At 45.4% G+C, this 15,014-nt stretch overlaps 1 protein-coding gene across 4 annotated transcripts in view; it reads left to right on the top strand.

The window, feature by feature from the left end:
* The first annotated feature begins 2,501 nt into the window (after window positions 1–2,501).
* The window catches only part of DNAJC16 (DnaJ heat shock protein family (Hsp40) member C16), a 41,462-nt gene continuing 28,949 nt past the window's right edge, over window positions 2,502–15,014 (top strand). The window contains exons 1-4 of one of the 4 annotated variants that reach the window (XM_025447164.3): window positions 2,502–2,625; window positions 4,532–4,716; window positions 9,028–9,094; window positions 10,143–10,482. In XM_025447164.3, the coding sequence (XP_025302949.1) occupies window positions 4,550–4,716; window positions 9,028–9,094; window positions 10,143–10,482 (574 nt within the window). In that variant the 5' untranslated portion in view covers window positions 2,502–2,625; window positions 4,532–4,549. Of the gene's footprint in view, window positions 2,626–2,887; window positions 3,055–4,531; window positions 4,717–9,027; window positions 9,095–10,142; window positions 10,483–15,014 lie in introns of those variants that run through there. The other 3 variants (XM_049106956.1, XM_025447162.3, XM_025447165.3) reach the window with 3 other exon arrangements.

The raw sequence follows: 15,014 nt of genomic DNA, 5'->3' as shown, positions 1-15,014 counted from the left end.
GGGCCTCGGCCTCTGCGCCCCGCCTGCCGCCCCCGGACCCGCCCCGGACCCGCCCCGGACCCGCGCGGCGCTGACCCCGCCCCCGCATCCCCCCTCCGCCCGGGCCCCGCCTCCGCCCTGGGGCTCCGCCTCCACCCGACCCCGGACGCACCCCGGAGTCTCCTCTCCGCCCCCGGGCACACCCCCGCGTCGCCGCTCCGCCCCCAAGGTCACCGCCGCGCCCCCAGGACACCCCCCCCGCCCCCCGCCTCCGCCCTGGGGCTCCGCCTCCGCGCCCGCCCCGCCCCGCCCCGGGCACACCCCCGAGTCTCCGCTCCGCCCCGGACACACCCCCAGGTCTCCGCCCCGCCCCGGGCACACCCCCGAGTCTCCGCTCCGCCCCGGACACACCCCCAGGTCTCCGCCCCGCCCCGGGCACACCCCCGAGTCTCCGCTCCGCCCCGGACACACCCCCAGGTCTCCACCCAGCCCCCCAGGACACACCCCCGGGTCACCGCTCCGCCCCCAAGGCGTACCCCGGGTCTCCACCCGCCCCCAGGGCGTACCCCGAGTCTCCGCCCCGCCCTCAGGACACACCCCCAGCCTCCGCCCCGCCCCTAGGGCGTACCCCGGGTCGCCGCCCCGCCCCCAGGGCGTACCCCGATAATCGCTCCGCCCCAAGGACACACCCCCGCGTCGCCGCCCCGCCCCCAGGACACACCCCCAGCCTCCGCCCCGCCCCTAGGGCGTACCCCGGGTCGCCGCCCCGCCCCCAAGGCGTACCCCGGGTCTCCACCCGCCCCCAGGGCGTACCCCGAGTCTCCGCCCCGCCCCCAGGACACACCCCCAGCCTCCGCCCCGCCCCTAGGGCGTACCCCGGGTCGCCGCCCCGCCCCCAGAACGCACCCCGAGCCCGCACCACCACTCCGCTTTTGCAGGAACTCGGAGGGGGTCACAGTGCTGGCAAGAGGGACACCGTGCCTGGAGCCAGGGAGGTCTCGCGTGGTTGACTGCTCCAAACTCGCCCACGTTAAGTCCCCCGCTTCCCTCCCTCCCACCCCAGCACCTCCCACAAAGGAGAACAGCAGAAACCTCCCCCGGACTCCCAGGAGTAGCGCTCGCGCACGTTTCAAGAACAACTGCTCCTGCTTGTTGAGCATCTGCGGGGTCCCAGCCACTGCGCCGGTCTCTCTGCGCTGTCTCGCCCCGCCTGGACCACGACCCCACCAAAGGAAAACCAAACGGCATTCTTTCCCCCCGTTTTACAGACGCGGGGTGGGGACGCTGGGGCTCAACGCAGTGACCTCGGCTCAAGGTCCCGGAGGTAGTGAGTGGCATAAGGCAGCCGAGGCGCAAACCTGAACCTGCCTCCAGTCCGCCTTGAATGCATCCTCCAGCGCATCCACACCTCGGCTCCCTTCGTTATTGAGTCCACAAATACGCATTAAGATCCCGTCTGCGGGATCCCTGGGTGGCGCAGCGGTTTGGCACCTGCCTTTGGCCCAGGGCGCGATCCTGGAGACCCGGGATCGAATCCCACATCGGGCTCCCGGTGCATGGAGCCTGCTTCTCCCTCTGCCTGTGTCTCTGCCTCTCTCTCTCTCTGTGTGTGACTATCATAAATAAATAAAAATTAAAAAAATATTTAAAAAAAAAAAAAAAAGATCCCGTCTGCGCTGAGGTTCACGCAGGCACCGAGAACACACAGTGAACAACACACAGGCCCTACCCTTAGAAGCTACTTTCCAGTGGGAGGAGACAGACGATGAACAATATAAAGAAATAAAAGAGGTTAGTGATCAATGCAAAGGAAATTTTTAAAACGACAATAATAACAACAAGGTGGGGGTGGAATATTAAATCCCCTTTTTCGTATCCCCAAGGAACCTGTATCATTGGGTCAGTGAAAGTCTACCGCATTCGCCTGTGACTCTCCCCCGCCCTCCCCGCCACACGCACATCCCTCTCCCGCGCTGAGGGCGGTCCCAGGCACATCCTATGGCGGAGCTCGCTTTGGTAAATAAAAGAGTAGGAATCCTGGATTCCACGCCTTGGGCAAGTCCCTGCCCCCCTCCGGGCCTCAGTCTCTCCATCACTATAAGGAGAAGTCGGACTAGAAAGGCTCCCCAAGGTCCCGTCCAACTCTGAGGCTCTAGGATTCTATGAATAGGGTTAAAGAGAGCAGGGACCAGCGATTGCCTCCCCACCCTAGCAACTGTTGCTAGACGAGGGCCAGCTCCAGGTAGGAGTGGAAACTCCTCCCTGGACCGGGGAGGTCCCCGAGGCATCCCATCATGCATCGGGACTTCGCCTCTCTAGAAGGCACGTTTTGGCCTCCTTGGTCACGACCATCCCTTTGGCTGCTGCCGAAGTGCGCGCCTCGTTCCTATGGCAACCGCGCCTGGTCCACGCGCAGACGGCGGGTAGCAAGGGTCAAAATAGATCCGAGACGCAGACGTCCTCGACCCGTACTGTCCGCGCTTTGGGTGAGCGGAGCCTTTAAGTGTCACGTGACTTGCCTCGCTCGTCCCCGCCCCCCTCCCCTCCCCAGGTTCCGGCCGGCGCTGGAGCGGACCGGAGGCTCCCCGCCCGGCGGACTCACTGGAGCTCGGACTCTGCAGCCGGTTGGGCCGGTGCCCTTTCCCGGTAACTCCTTCCCGGCGTGACGCGCGGAGCCGCGGGCGCGGCGGGGCAGGGCAGGCTCGGGGCTCTCCCGGCAGTTCCCCCTCGTTCCCGGTTCCCCCCCCCACCCCCCCGCCCCGGGCCCGGGGGAAACCGGGAGCCGACAGGGCCCGGCCCGGGGCTCCGGGTCGGCGGCTTGCGACCTCCGGCGGGAGCTCAGACCTGGAGCGTGCCTCCGGGGGGGGCCGCTGCCTGGACCGCGGGATGCTGCCCCAGGGCGCCAGCCTACCTGTTGGGCAGGTGGTTTCCAGCCCCGAGGCCCGCACGGCGCAGCTCGAGACTGGCAGCCAAAGAACTTGGCAGCCGCCCACCTTCGGGGCCGCTCACTGGAGGTGGAATAAGGCCTCGATTGCACTGAAAAATAATAAGTATCACCTTCTGACTGTTGACCCTGTATGTTCAGCAAACCCTTTACAAACACATTTAACTCCCCTGCTGATCCTTTCAAGCTGGGGTTGGGGGTGGGGGGTATGGGTCACCTCCGTTTAGGAACGACCCCGAAGGCTTAGCAAGTTTGAGTAACTTGCCCAAGGTCACAAAGTGGTGGAGGACAGATCCCAGTCTGAGTGTTTGCAGAGCCTCTGTGCTTAACCAGTAGCAGCTACCCACCACCCCACCCCACCCCACCACCCCCGAGTCTTAGCGCTCTGTACAGTGTTGCATAGACCAGAATAGGTTATAGGTTGTCTTAACAAGGAAAAAAAAGAAAACTGATTTGTTTTAGGGTTTTGTTCAGCGTGCATGCAGCCCTACAAATTGGCTGTCAGAGGAGTCCCATTTGGTGAGCGCTCCAAGGCACCAGTTCGACTTCCACTTGTCAAAATCCGCCGCTGTCACAGCTTTGCCTGCCTTAAGTGAGGTGCCCCCACTGGACCCTTGAACCTTAAAACTTGAGTAATTCATGGGAAGTCAAGATAAATGTGACCCTTGAAAACTCACTGTGTGATAGGCCACAAAGATCATAAATCTGGGCCGTGAAGGTCCATGCAATCTAATACAGCCCTACCTTGTTCATCAGCCAACCAGGATTATTTCCGAACCCGCAGTGAATTCAGTTACCACGCTCACCAGACGTGGATCTTTTAACACATGGAGACCCTGCCTGGTCTGCATCCTTTGCCATTAGTCTCCCTTCAGGTGGAAAACTAAATTTTTTTCTCGCCAGCTTTTCCTCACCTTTGGTCTCCATTTATAATAGCCGTATTATTGCTCATGGTTAAATTAAAGAGCATTGTCTCAGTTTCCTTGGTCCAGTGGGTGTGGTGAGAAAGAACAGAATTGGGGTACACAGTGTCATAACCGGTTTGTTTTTGTTTTTGTTTTGAGTATCTCACTTTCGTGCTTATGCTTATTTAATCTCAAGAATGTCACCACTGTTTAATTTCATGGTTTTGCCCTTGGCAAATCTTACGATCTCGTGGGTTTATTTAGCCATGTACTCAGGGAAGTATTCTTAAGCCCTGTATTTTTTAATCTAAAGTATGATTGTCAGAATTAAGTGAAATATAGAGTATTTGAGATGTAGTTGCCTCGATTTTCCTATGTATGTTTTCCCACATTTGCTTATTATTTTCTTCATCTCATTCATTTTCAATCATTTCTAAAGCTTTTCGAATCCAAGGAGTCTGGAAAGTTGCTGTTAATTCTTACTGCTCATCTTTTCATCTATGTAGTTCTTATTTGTGATATATTCAAAAAATAGTAGCAAGACTGTTGATTTGAAAAGACCTGATCAAACAGAATGACCCTTTTCCTGCCAAATAGCTTTTGTTTGTTTTGTTTTTCATCTATATATCTTATCCCTTTACCTAATAAGGAAGACTGTCTAGGTTTCTACTGCTGAAACTCATTGCCTCTTCAATCATTTCAGCTCTGGAGAGGAAGAGAAATGGAAGTGAAAAAGTTGAGCATTTCCTGGCAGTTCTTGATAGTTCTGGTTCTGATCCTGCAAATTCTGTCTGCGTTGGATTTTGACCCATACAGAGTCCTAGGGGTCAGCCGAACAGCCAGTCAGGCTGATATTAAAAAGGCTTATAAGAAGCTCGCCCGGGAATGGTAGGTGAAACAAAGAAATAGCAGTTTAATATAAGCTAAGCAGTTTTAGTAGGGAAATGAAGCCTAAATTATGCTTAGCTTTTTTATTTGTCTCTGTTTCTATGTTCAATAAATATATACCTGTCTAAAATATTTTCTCTAGGAGAACTAATGTTCATGTTATTCTGTAATATTTAATGATAAGATCCAAAGCCTGTGTTGCTGTGAAACCCCCTTTTCAGAATTCTTTGGCCTAAAGGATTACCCTAGATACTGCTAGCATATTTAAGTAGAAGGGAGCTTTAGTTTTAAAATATATATGTGGAAGGCAGCCTTAGTTTAAAAATATATACGTAATCAACTATGGATCAGCTAACCCGTCCCCATGATATGTTATTCATAAAGTAGCTCTTTACAAGTGTCATTGCTAAAGGGAACGCCATCCAGTGCTGTTTTCTAAATTACTAATTTTAAGCTTTCAAGAAAATTTAGAGTGAAAGCTTTTTGCCCTCAATTTTATAATATTCGGAAACTGAGTACCTTACTTTTAAAAATCATCCAATAGAAAAATCGTAATTTTGGGATCCCTGGGTGGCTCAGCGGTTTAGTGCCTGCCTTCGGCCCAGGATGTGATCCTGGAGTCCCGGGATCGAGTCCCACATCGGGCTCCCAGCATGGAGCCTGCTTCTCCCTCTGCCTGTGTCTCTGCCTCTCTGTCTCTCTCTCTGTGTCTCTCATGAATAAATAAATAAAATCTTTAAAAAATAAAAAATAAAAAAAAAATAAAAATCGTAATTTTACTTAGATAGGTTTTGTATTTGCTAAAGGGTATACAACCGTTTGTGAATTAGCAGGATAGTAATAAATTTAAAATTTATGGACAGATGTCATCAGTTTTTTCCACCAATGCTTTGGACATACCAAAAGTATCTGGATCATATAGCTGGAGGGGAGCAGCCGAAGAGGAAAGGATGGAAGGGGCAAGGGTGACTAGAAGCTGGGGGAGCCAGGCACAGATAATGAAAGGTTTGGGATGGGAATGATTATTATACACCTACTGCATGCTAGACTCCAGGTTCTATGCTTTTTATCTTATTTAAACCTTATAATTACCCTATGAAAGAGTTATTGCTGTCCCTCTTTTACCTGTGGGGAAATCTGGGCTCACTGTTACTAAGTCTTTAATAACTCTGGGCTCCACAGCTTGACCTTCAGTGCCAATAGGTAGTTTATTGTTTTTTACTTTTTAATCACATACCCATCAGAGCAGAAGTAGGAGTGAGTGGGTTAGTGTTGGGCGGGCAGGAAGTTATGCAGGAGCAAAGCTGCCACATGCAGATGACATTGCAGGCTGTGCATGACTCTGCCTGACACCATTATTCTTCCAGTGAAAGATGTATCTTAGTTTTAAACTGGTTGCAATAAAGGTAAAAGATAGTTTAAAATATGTTTTGAATACATAAATATTTTAAACCAAACTTCTGTCACAGAGAATCCAGAATTTGATATTAAAAACACAATCTGATTATGTGTGGCCTCTTTCCAGGGACTCTCTTTACAGCAAAATTGCTTTCCACATCGTTTCAAATTCTTGCCTCTTTATATTTAAAACAAAATACATAAATCTGCAATAAATTCATGAGGTATCAGCATTCCTTTGGACAGAGTACAGGCCTTTGGCAACATTTTAAAAGCAGAAATGATTGCTTGAGTATGTGGGATTTTTTAAAAATGTACAGCTTTGACTTTTCTGTCTTCCAGAGCTGAAAAGGGTATTATGATATTAATTAAATGAGTCATATGCTTCTCTTACTTAATTAGATTCTCTCTAGGAGTCATTCATCACCTTAGAAATACAGAGTATCATCCAGGGAAAGTCTAAAATTTTACTTCACCTTTATATTTTCACTGTGTTGTTCCTCGTTGCTGTTTTGGCTGTGGCAGTGTTTTATCCCTCAAATTGTTGGTTTCATTTCATGATGGCTTCATACCCACTGAAAATAGCCGTGCTTCCCAATTTGACTTTTCAGAATGAATTGCAGCTGGGGGAAGCGGTTAATCATTGAATTAGATTTGTAGCTCTCCTCTCCTAGGTTTTACTACCAAGTAATGTTTCTTAAGCTTCTCAAGAGCTTCCTTGGTGAAACCATTTAAAGTCACTTTTTCTTTCAGGAAAACTATGTTTCTCTCCTAATAATTAAGTTTTGGCGTAAGTTGCTTTTCTTTTATCATTTACGTTGGCAAAAATAAACACCCTCACGTCCCAAGAATAAGGCATCCTAAAATTTGATCGGAAGCAAATGGGTATAACATAGTCCCTGGAACAATGAAACAATTTGTCTGCTACTTTTCTGTGTTACTTTTTCTACAGCCAATAGATACCCAGTACAGTATTTTCTTCACTTCCAGATTTAAAGGACGTGTATCATATTGCAGTTGGTGAAATGTTTCCTACACCCTGAAAATAGTATTGGGCAGTACTTTCCTAGAGCCAGATTTATCCTTTTCTACATGTTTGCCACCTCGTGGTAGCGTCCTGCAATTAGGAAAATATTCCTTATAACCTGAAACTGTCTTGTGGTTTCCTCCCTGTTCTCTGGCCTTGGTTTTGTCTGCGTCAGGATCTGTGGTTCTAACCCAGCCTTCCTCACAGCCCTCTCCTTGGTTTGGTCTCCTTCAAAAGCCCCCTTCCAATCCTTCTCCCCCTACTGTGTTCTCTACGTTAAATCTTCATTTGTGTGATTGCATAATTTTTCTCTTTTCAGCCGTTAGCCTAAGTTTGAATATTTAAAACACTTTTTTTTTTTTTTGTCATCCAGAAACATGCTTTGGAACCACCATCTTATTTCCTTACATCATACTTTTTCATTATTACTCAGCTGAGTTGTTTTTTTTCCCCACTAACACTCATAATAAGGACTAAATAGTTAGGGGAGGAATGATGTTAAAACTCAACAACCAACCATTTGCAATTTATTTTTAGAGAAATCAGAATATGTGGTATAATTCATTCAAATGTAGTTCCTGCCAGAATAAGGTTGATCAAGTTGTAAATTTTCTTTATCCTGTTGTACTTGTGCTGGTTTTAGTAGTCATTTGCTTCCCATTGGATTGTTCTCTTTCTTGAACCTTTGCTAGAGGAAATTTACTTAAAGTTACCAGAAGTGATTACATAAAGAATATACTCTATAATAGAGTCTCTTAACAAAAAAAAAAAAGAAAGAAAAATCAGTTGGTAAAAAAACACTGATTTAGGTCTTGAGGGGTTCTAAGGAAGCAAAACCTAGCCCCTACTTTCCAGGAGTTCAAAAATCTCCAAAGCTGAAATTAGCATAAACATGGGCAGATTACAGAATAATGTATGTCTGCAAATGGATATAGTTAATTGTCAGCTGTGTATAATACCAAACATTAGTTTAAATCATTTTGGATAGGGATCCCTGGGTGGCACAGCGGTTTAGCGCCTGCCTTTGGCCCAGGGCGCGATCCTGGAGACCCAGGATCGAATCCCACATCAGGCTCCCGGTGCATGGAGCCTGCTTCTCCCTCTGCCTGTGTCTCTGCCTCTCTCTCTCTCTCTGTGACTATCATAAAAAAATAAAAATTAAAAAAAAAAAAGGATAAAATGCTGGCTCCTCTTTATAAAAAAAAAAAAAAAAAAAAAAAAAAAAAATAAATCATTTTGGATAAACTGTAGGTTTTTCTCACCTCTTAAAACATGGGGCTTTGAAATCACTATCCATTTATAGGTAAAAAGGCCATTTTAGGCAAAAAGGGACAAGCAGAGCAATAATGAAACTGCAGTGTTCTCATCTGAACAACAATAGTCAAATGCTATTTGGAACATGGTTGTCACTAAACAAATTCATGGTGCATCCGAAAGACTATTTCCTGCATCCACCTGAGTTGTCAGAAGAAATCCCTTCCTCTATAGCATTCTAACATTAGGATGAGTTGCTCCCACCTGGGAAGAGAAGTCGGTTCTTAAGGCTCAGTAACATTAGCCTGGAACCAGCTTCAGCAGTGTTTAAGAACAATGTAAAGACATGCGTGTAGCACACTTCTCCTCAGTGGGACCCTGCAGTACCTCTGGAGCTTTGAAAATGTGTGTTGCTAAAGTGCTTTTAGTAGAAATGGCCTGTTTCAAAGTTTCGCTTAATTATTATGGTTATGTGAAGCAATTGATTGCTTCTACCCTTTATTTTTAAGAAACCATCCTAACAAAATGGCCTTTCGTTTGCCTTTGATGTAGTAAACTGTGTGTACGAGATGTTAATTGTATGCAAAACATTAAATCCAGTCTCTCTCCCTGCCTGCCCATTTGTGTTTCAGGCATCCTGACAAAAACAAAGATCCTGGAGCAGAAGACAAGTTCATCCAAATAAGCAAGGCTTATGAGGTATCATGTCAAACTTGTGATGCATCCATTAGCTCGTATTCATTAGGTGGCCAGTTTTGTAAAGACCGCTCAGAAAGGGCACGCTCCCAATGCCCTTGACCCAGTTTCTAGATGATGGTAGAGAAAACATATTTAGCCACATCCAGTATGTCGAAATTGGTGCCTGAAAACTGTAGCTCTTAAAAAAAAAAAAAAAAAACTGGCCTATTTTAAAGGCTTTAATTGGAATTATAGAATTCTCAGAATTCCTAAATGTAGGTCTCTATATCCTTTGTAGAAACTTATATCACATGCTTACCTCAGCAACACAAATTCTAGAACTTATATTAAAGAAAGACTGATTTGCCTATATTTATTAAAGTGGCACAAGGTTACAAATACATTTAAACACAAGATTTTCAACAATTTTCCAACATGTCAGCTTAAGGAGCTTGGCCTGGAATGTGCATAAAAGATAAGTCTGTGGCTTCCTGACTTGTGTAGGGTAATGTTCTTCAGGAGACAGTGCTTGGCTCATGGAATGGCACATCATCCTAAAACACCTAAAACAATTTTAAACTTCAGAGTTATTTCTAAGTAAAACAAAGCCAGCTAACATACAAGACACTGAACTGAATTCTGTGGCTTTTTTTGGCGGGGGGCGGGGGGGATTTCACAGCTTTTCATGTTTTGGTTTGAGTTACTCCAACTAAGTGGCATGACCTATTTTTCTTGTGGTCAAGCTCTGGTGATCAAGATTATGTTAAGTTTTATTTGTTTTACCAATGTGTCGAATCTCTTAAGGCAAAATGAGAACTCAGAATCTCTAAAGCCAAGATGAACATGAGTATCTCAGTGACCAAAGTCTTTTGGTCTTGAAATATTTAATCATTTCTATTGAAAGAGGAGTTGCCTTGGTATATTGAAGACTGCATTCAGAATATCTAACCGTGTTGTAGCTTTACATCTCTTTTCTTCCTGTGTCTTTGACACTGCTCACACGATAGTCCTTTGGGTGAAACTTTTTCCATTTTATAGATTTCCTTTTTTTTTTTTTCTTTCCTTGTAGATTCTTTCCAATGAAGAAAAGAGATCCAATTATGATCACTACGGAGATGCTGGAGAGAACCAGGGCTACCAGAAGCAGCAGCAACAGCGAGAGTATCGCTTCCGTCATTTCCATGAGAACTTTTACTTTGATGAGTCTTTTTTTCACTTCCCTTTTAACTCTGAGCGGCGGGGCTCCATTGATGAGAAGTATTTATTGCACTTTTCACACTACGTGAATGAAGTGGTGCCAGATAGCTTCAAGAAACCCTACCTCATCAAGATCACCTCAGATTGGTGCTTTAGCTGCATCCACATCGAGCCTGTTTGGAAAGAGGTAGTTCAAGAACTGGAAAGATTAGGTAAGATAACTTTATTTGCTGAAGGTGTTTATGTTGGAGAGGCTAACATTTGTATCTTGGATTTGATGGGTTACTAGGGAGAAGGAATAGTGAGGTTTCTCTTCACAAGTTCATGTCAGCTTAAGGAGCTGACATTAAATTTTCCAAGGACACATTTTCAGAGGGGAGAAATGTGTAAGCCACTTTCATTTCGCACTACTAATTTGAAGCCTTATCTGTATAATTTCCTAAGATCTAGTTGGGGGCTTGATACATAGGAGAAGCCTAAAAATGACTGGTTGAGCAAAGCCACCCTCAAGCATCAGTTTTGATGCTGGTGGGACCTGCAGACTATTTTCAGCAGTGTTTATGATTTCATTCTGTGATTAAATTTGCTAGAGCTACCATAACAAAATACCACAAAAACAACAGAAGCGTATTTTCTCACAGTTCTCAGGGTTAGAAGTCCAAGATCAAAGTGTGGGCAGGTTTGGTTTTTTTTCAGAGGCCTGTCTCCTTGGCTTGCGCATGACTACCTTCTCCTTTCACATTCACATGGTCATGTCTCTGTGTGCACATTTCTGCGCGCTGTGTCTCTTGCTCTTTCTCTTTCTCTTTCTGTGGCCTGATCTCTTCTTATAAGGACATCGGTCTTACTGGATCAGGGCCCATCCTAATGACCTCATTTTAACTTTAGCACCTTAGTAAAGACCCTACCTCCAAATATGATTATATTCTGAGGTACTGGGCATAAGGACTTAAACAGATGGACTTTGGCAGCAGGCACAGTTCCATCCATAACACCAATGGTCATGGGTTACCACTCCTGATCACAGGTTAGCCTTTCCTGTGTTCATAGTTACCACTTAGTGCCAGGAAAATGCCAGCAATCCAGACAGAGTATTTATTTTAATGACTCTGAAAAGTTGGAATTACTGAATTGTGTGTGTATGTTGTATTTTGTAGGCATTAGCAGACCTATTCTTGAATAATTAAAAAAGGCCAAACTCAATCATAGGGGCCAAGGGACTGGATTTCTCTGGAGAGAACGTACCAATGAAAACCATCAGTTCATTTTTCTGGTTTTTTTGTTTTGTTTTGTTTTTTTAAGATTTCATTTATTTATTTGATAGAGTATGAGAGAGCATGAGCAAGGAGAGAGGCAGAGGGAGAAGGAAACTCCCCTCCTGAGCAGGGAGCCCAATGTGGGGCTCAATCCCAGGACCCCAGGATCATGACCTGAGCTGAAGGTAGACACCTAGCCGACTGAGCCACTCAGGCAGCCCCAGTTCATTTTTTCTAAAACAAATTTTCAGCTTGTTGTTCAGAAGCACTCAGGTTTGCCAAAATACTTTTGTGAGGTTAAGTAAAGAAGCGCTTGGAGGAAGATGAGGAAATAAGTTTAACACTCTCGTACATGTGGTGAGCAGTCGCAGATGCTTGCTGGTGGTGTGTAATGAGTGGACAAGAGGTTAAGATCAGCTGGAAGCCCTTGGGTTGAACAGCTTCTTTGTCGAAAAGCATAATGCATTTTCGGTCACACCAGGCGGTATACTGGAGACTGTTAAACCTCATTCATCTAGAAACTGACAGCAAAATATAAACCTTAAACCACCGCATAAGTTAGGACACCAGTGCATTTATACCAAAGTCAGATCAGAGCCAACGTTATATTTAAACATGCCAGGCAAACAATATGAGGCAGCGAAGCACAGTGGTTACCTATGTTCCATCCCTGGGCTTTAGAGTCAGACCAGTGTTCAGTATATGTGCTGCTGAAGCGAGCACCAGATAGACCAGTGTGCAGAGCTGAGCTCTGTCATTTACTCTTTGTGTCTTTAGACAAACTACTTAACACAAATTTCTCCATCTGTAAAATAGATGTAATAATGTCAAACCAACAGGACTGATACGAAGATTTTATATAAGTTTCTGTTATATATTAAACGCTAACATAAAATGAGCCTTAGGGAATTTCTGATTAGGTGTTCTGGTTTACCAAAGTAAAAAAAAATTTAAGCACCTATTTTATAAATTTTTTAAAATCATTCTCAAATACATGAGTCTACTTTCTTCAATTCACTGACGACCAGGCACTGACCTTTGACTTAGGTTTAGCTAAGTCTTGCAAGGTAATTAGAAGTTAGTTGAAAGAAACCCAGGAGTAACATTACAGGCCAGGGGAACTGTGCAGCCAGAGAAACAAAGAGCATCCAAAGGAGAGTCAGGCACAGGGTGTGACTCAGGTATAGCCAAGAGGGAGGAAGCAGTAAGAGCACGCAGGAACCAGGTAGTAATAAGCTGGACTTTATTTTATAGTATGTGATAAAGCCAAGAAAAATTGCCACATAGAGTCGTGATTTAGTCCCATCTACACTTTAGAAAGCTATAGAGCCACATGAAGGGCAGATTGAAGAAGATAAGAGAAGCAGGGAGGTCACCAACCCTGGGAAGACAGCAGCCACTGGCCCAGACTAGGACAGAAGGAATAGAGAGGTGTGGACAAGTATAAGATATCTGAGTGGTAGGAGCATGGAAGTCTGGAGGGACCTGGCTCCTGGAGACCATCTGAATGTGAAGAATGAGGAAAAAGGGGGGGCGGGGCTCAAGATTGACTGCATTCTGACTGGAGCCAGTGAGTGGGCAGGGAACCGCAGGGAAGAGCTGGATTTGAGAAATTGTTCTGAATAGTAACTATGTTTGGACTTACTGCACACGGTGACATGAAAATAATAGTAGCTTGTATTGATTGAGAATTTAGTATATGCCAAGCACAATTGTAATTTCAACTCATATTAAACAACAGCCATTTAAGGCAGGTGCTGTTGTCATCCTTCTTTTACAGACACTTAGCTCATTCTTGGGACCTCATCAGGGTCCCACAGTTGATGTTTGGCAAAGCTGGGATTTGAACCCCGGTAGTCTGGCCCTAAGTCCATGCATTGCACACCATGCTGTACTGCCTTTTAATATCCTCAAATCTTTGATGATTAAAGGTCTTGCTATTCTTTTGAGTGGTCATGCTATTTAATCGTAGTAATTCAGTGACAAAAGTGGAAGAAGCAGAATTTAGATCCATAGAAGTGACGTTTACTGAGGGTTCAGTCCATTCCCCCACTGCACCTCCAGAGTTCCCTGGAAGGCAGATTTTGTCCAAATGTATTAGATTAATTTGGTTTATAAACCATTTTCCTCTTTGGACCATGCAGGTTAGTTGAAGATTCCGACAGTCAGGCTCCACTTTGTTACAGTTGGGTGGCAGTGCGGTGCGATCCTTACAAAGCATCCATGGCTATTTCCCTGTCCAGGTGAGGCAGCACTACCCTTCAAGATCGATACTGCCAAAATTGTGTCTTTGCCTTTTTTTTTTTTTTTTTTTTAACATTTTTTTGAAAGATCATGAGCAGGGGCTGGACAGAGGGAGAGGGGGAGGGGAGAGAGAACCTCAAGCAGACTCCACACTGAGCACAGAACCCGGCGCAGGGCTCAGTCTCACAACCCTAAGTTTAATGACCCAGCAGAAACTAAGAGGTGGATGCTTAACCAACTCAGCCACCAAGGTACCGCCTGCCAAAATGTTCCTATTCTGTATTAATAGGAAGAGCAGACTAGGGCACCTGGTGGACTCAAGTCAGTGGAGTGGGTGACTGTTCATCTCAGGGATATGAATTCAAGGCCCACATTTTGTGTAAAGATTACTTAATATTTATATATATATATATATATATGTAATATTTATATGTGTGTGTTTATATATATATTTTATATATATATGTGTGTGTGTGTATATATATATATATATATATATACACACACATATATATAAAGGGAAGAGCAGACTATTTTAAAGATCAGCTGAGTGGTGTAGGGAAGCTTGGACCCTGTGTCTTGGACTATTGTTAAATGCCTGACTTGCCCTGGATGAATGAAATAGGACAGTTCTACCCAGGGAGAAATGTGGCAGCTACTTAGGTGGAATCTGCAGCCATGCAGTGTGCTGACAGCTAGTGTGCAGAGGCCGCCCACACGTATGGACAACGCACTGGGGAGAAGGACCAGAAGTAGTCAGCACTGCCTTCGACCTCAAGGAACTATTTAGCCGAAGAGAAAATACATACCCAGAGAATTCACACTTGACATTTGCAAGTACAGAATCACATTTGCAATTACCAAATGATGTAGCACTGCAGGAGTAAGCAGAGGATGAGAAAGAACTCGTGTTCTCATTTAAAACTTTCTTCTTCGTGAACCAAGTCCTGTGTTAGACATTAATGTATAAATTATCATTGTTTTTGTTGAGTCTTTTGGTTGTTTTGCATTATGCTAGGGGCTTTGTGAGGCCTATCTGTATCATAAGAGCAACTCAGTGAGGGAGAGATACTATTGTTTTGTTTTGTTTTGTTTTGTTTTGTTTTGTTTTAAGATTTTATTTATTTATTCATGAGAGACACAGAGAGAGAGAGGCAGGGACATAGACAGAGGGAGAAGCAGGCTCCCTGCAGGGAACCCGATGTGGGACTCGATCCCAGGACCCTGGGATTCAGCCCAGGGCC

The sequence above is a fragment of the Canis lupus genome, chromosome 2 (genome assembly GCF_003254725.2).
Source record: "Canis lupus dingo isolate Sandy chromosome 2, ASM325472v2, whole genome shotgun sequence".
NCBI classification, from domain to species: domain Eukaryota; kingdom Metazoa; phylum Chordata; class Mammalia; order Carnivora; family Canidae; genus Canis; species Canis lupus.
The sequence above is the reverse complement of the archived record's forward strand: the minus strand, read 5'-3'. Positions and strand labels throughout refer to the sequence as shown.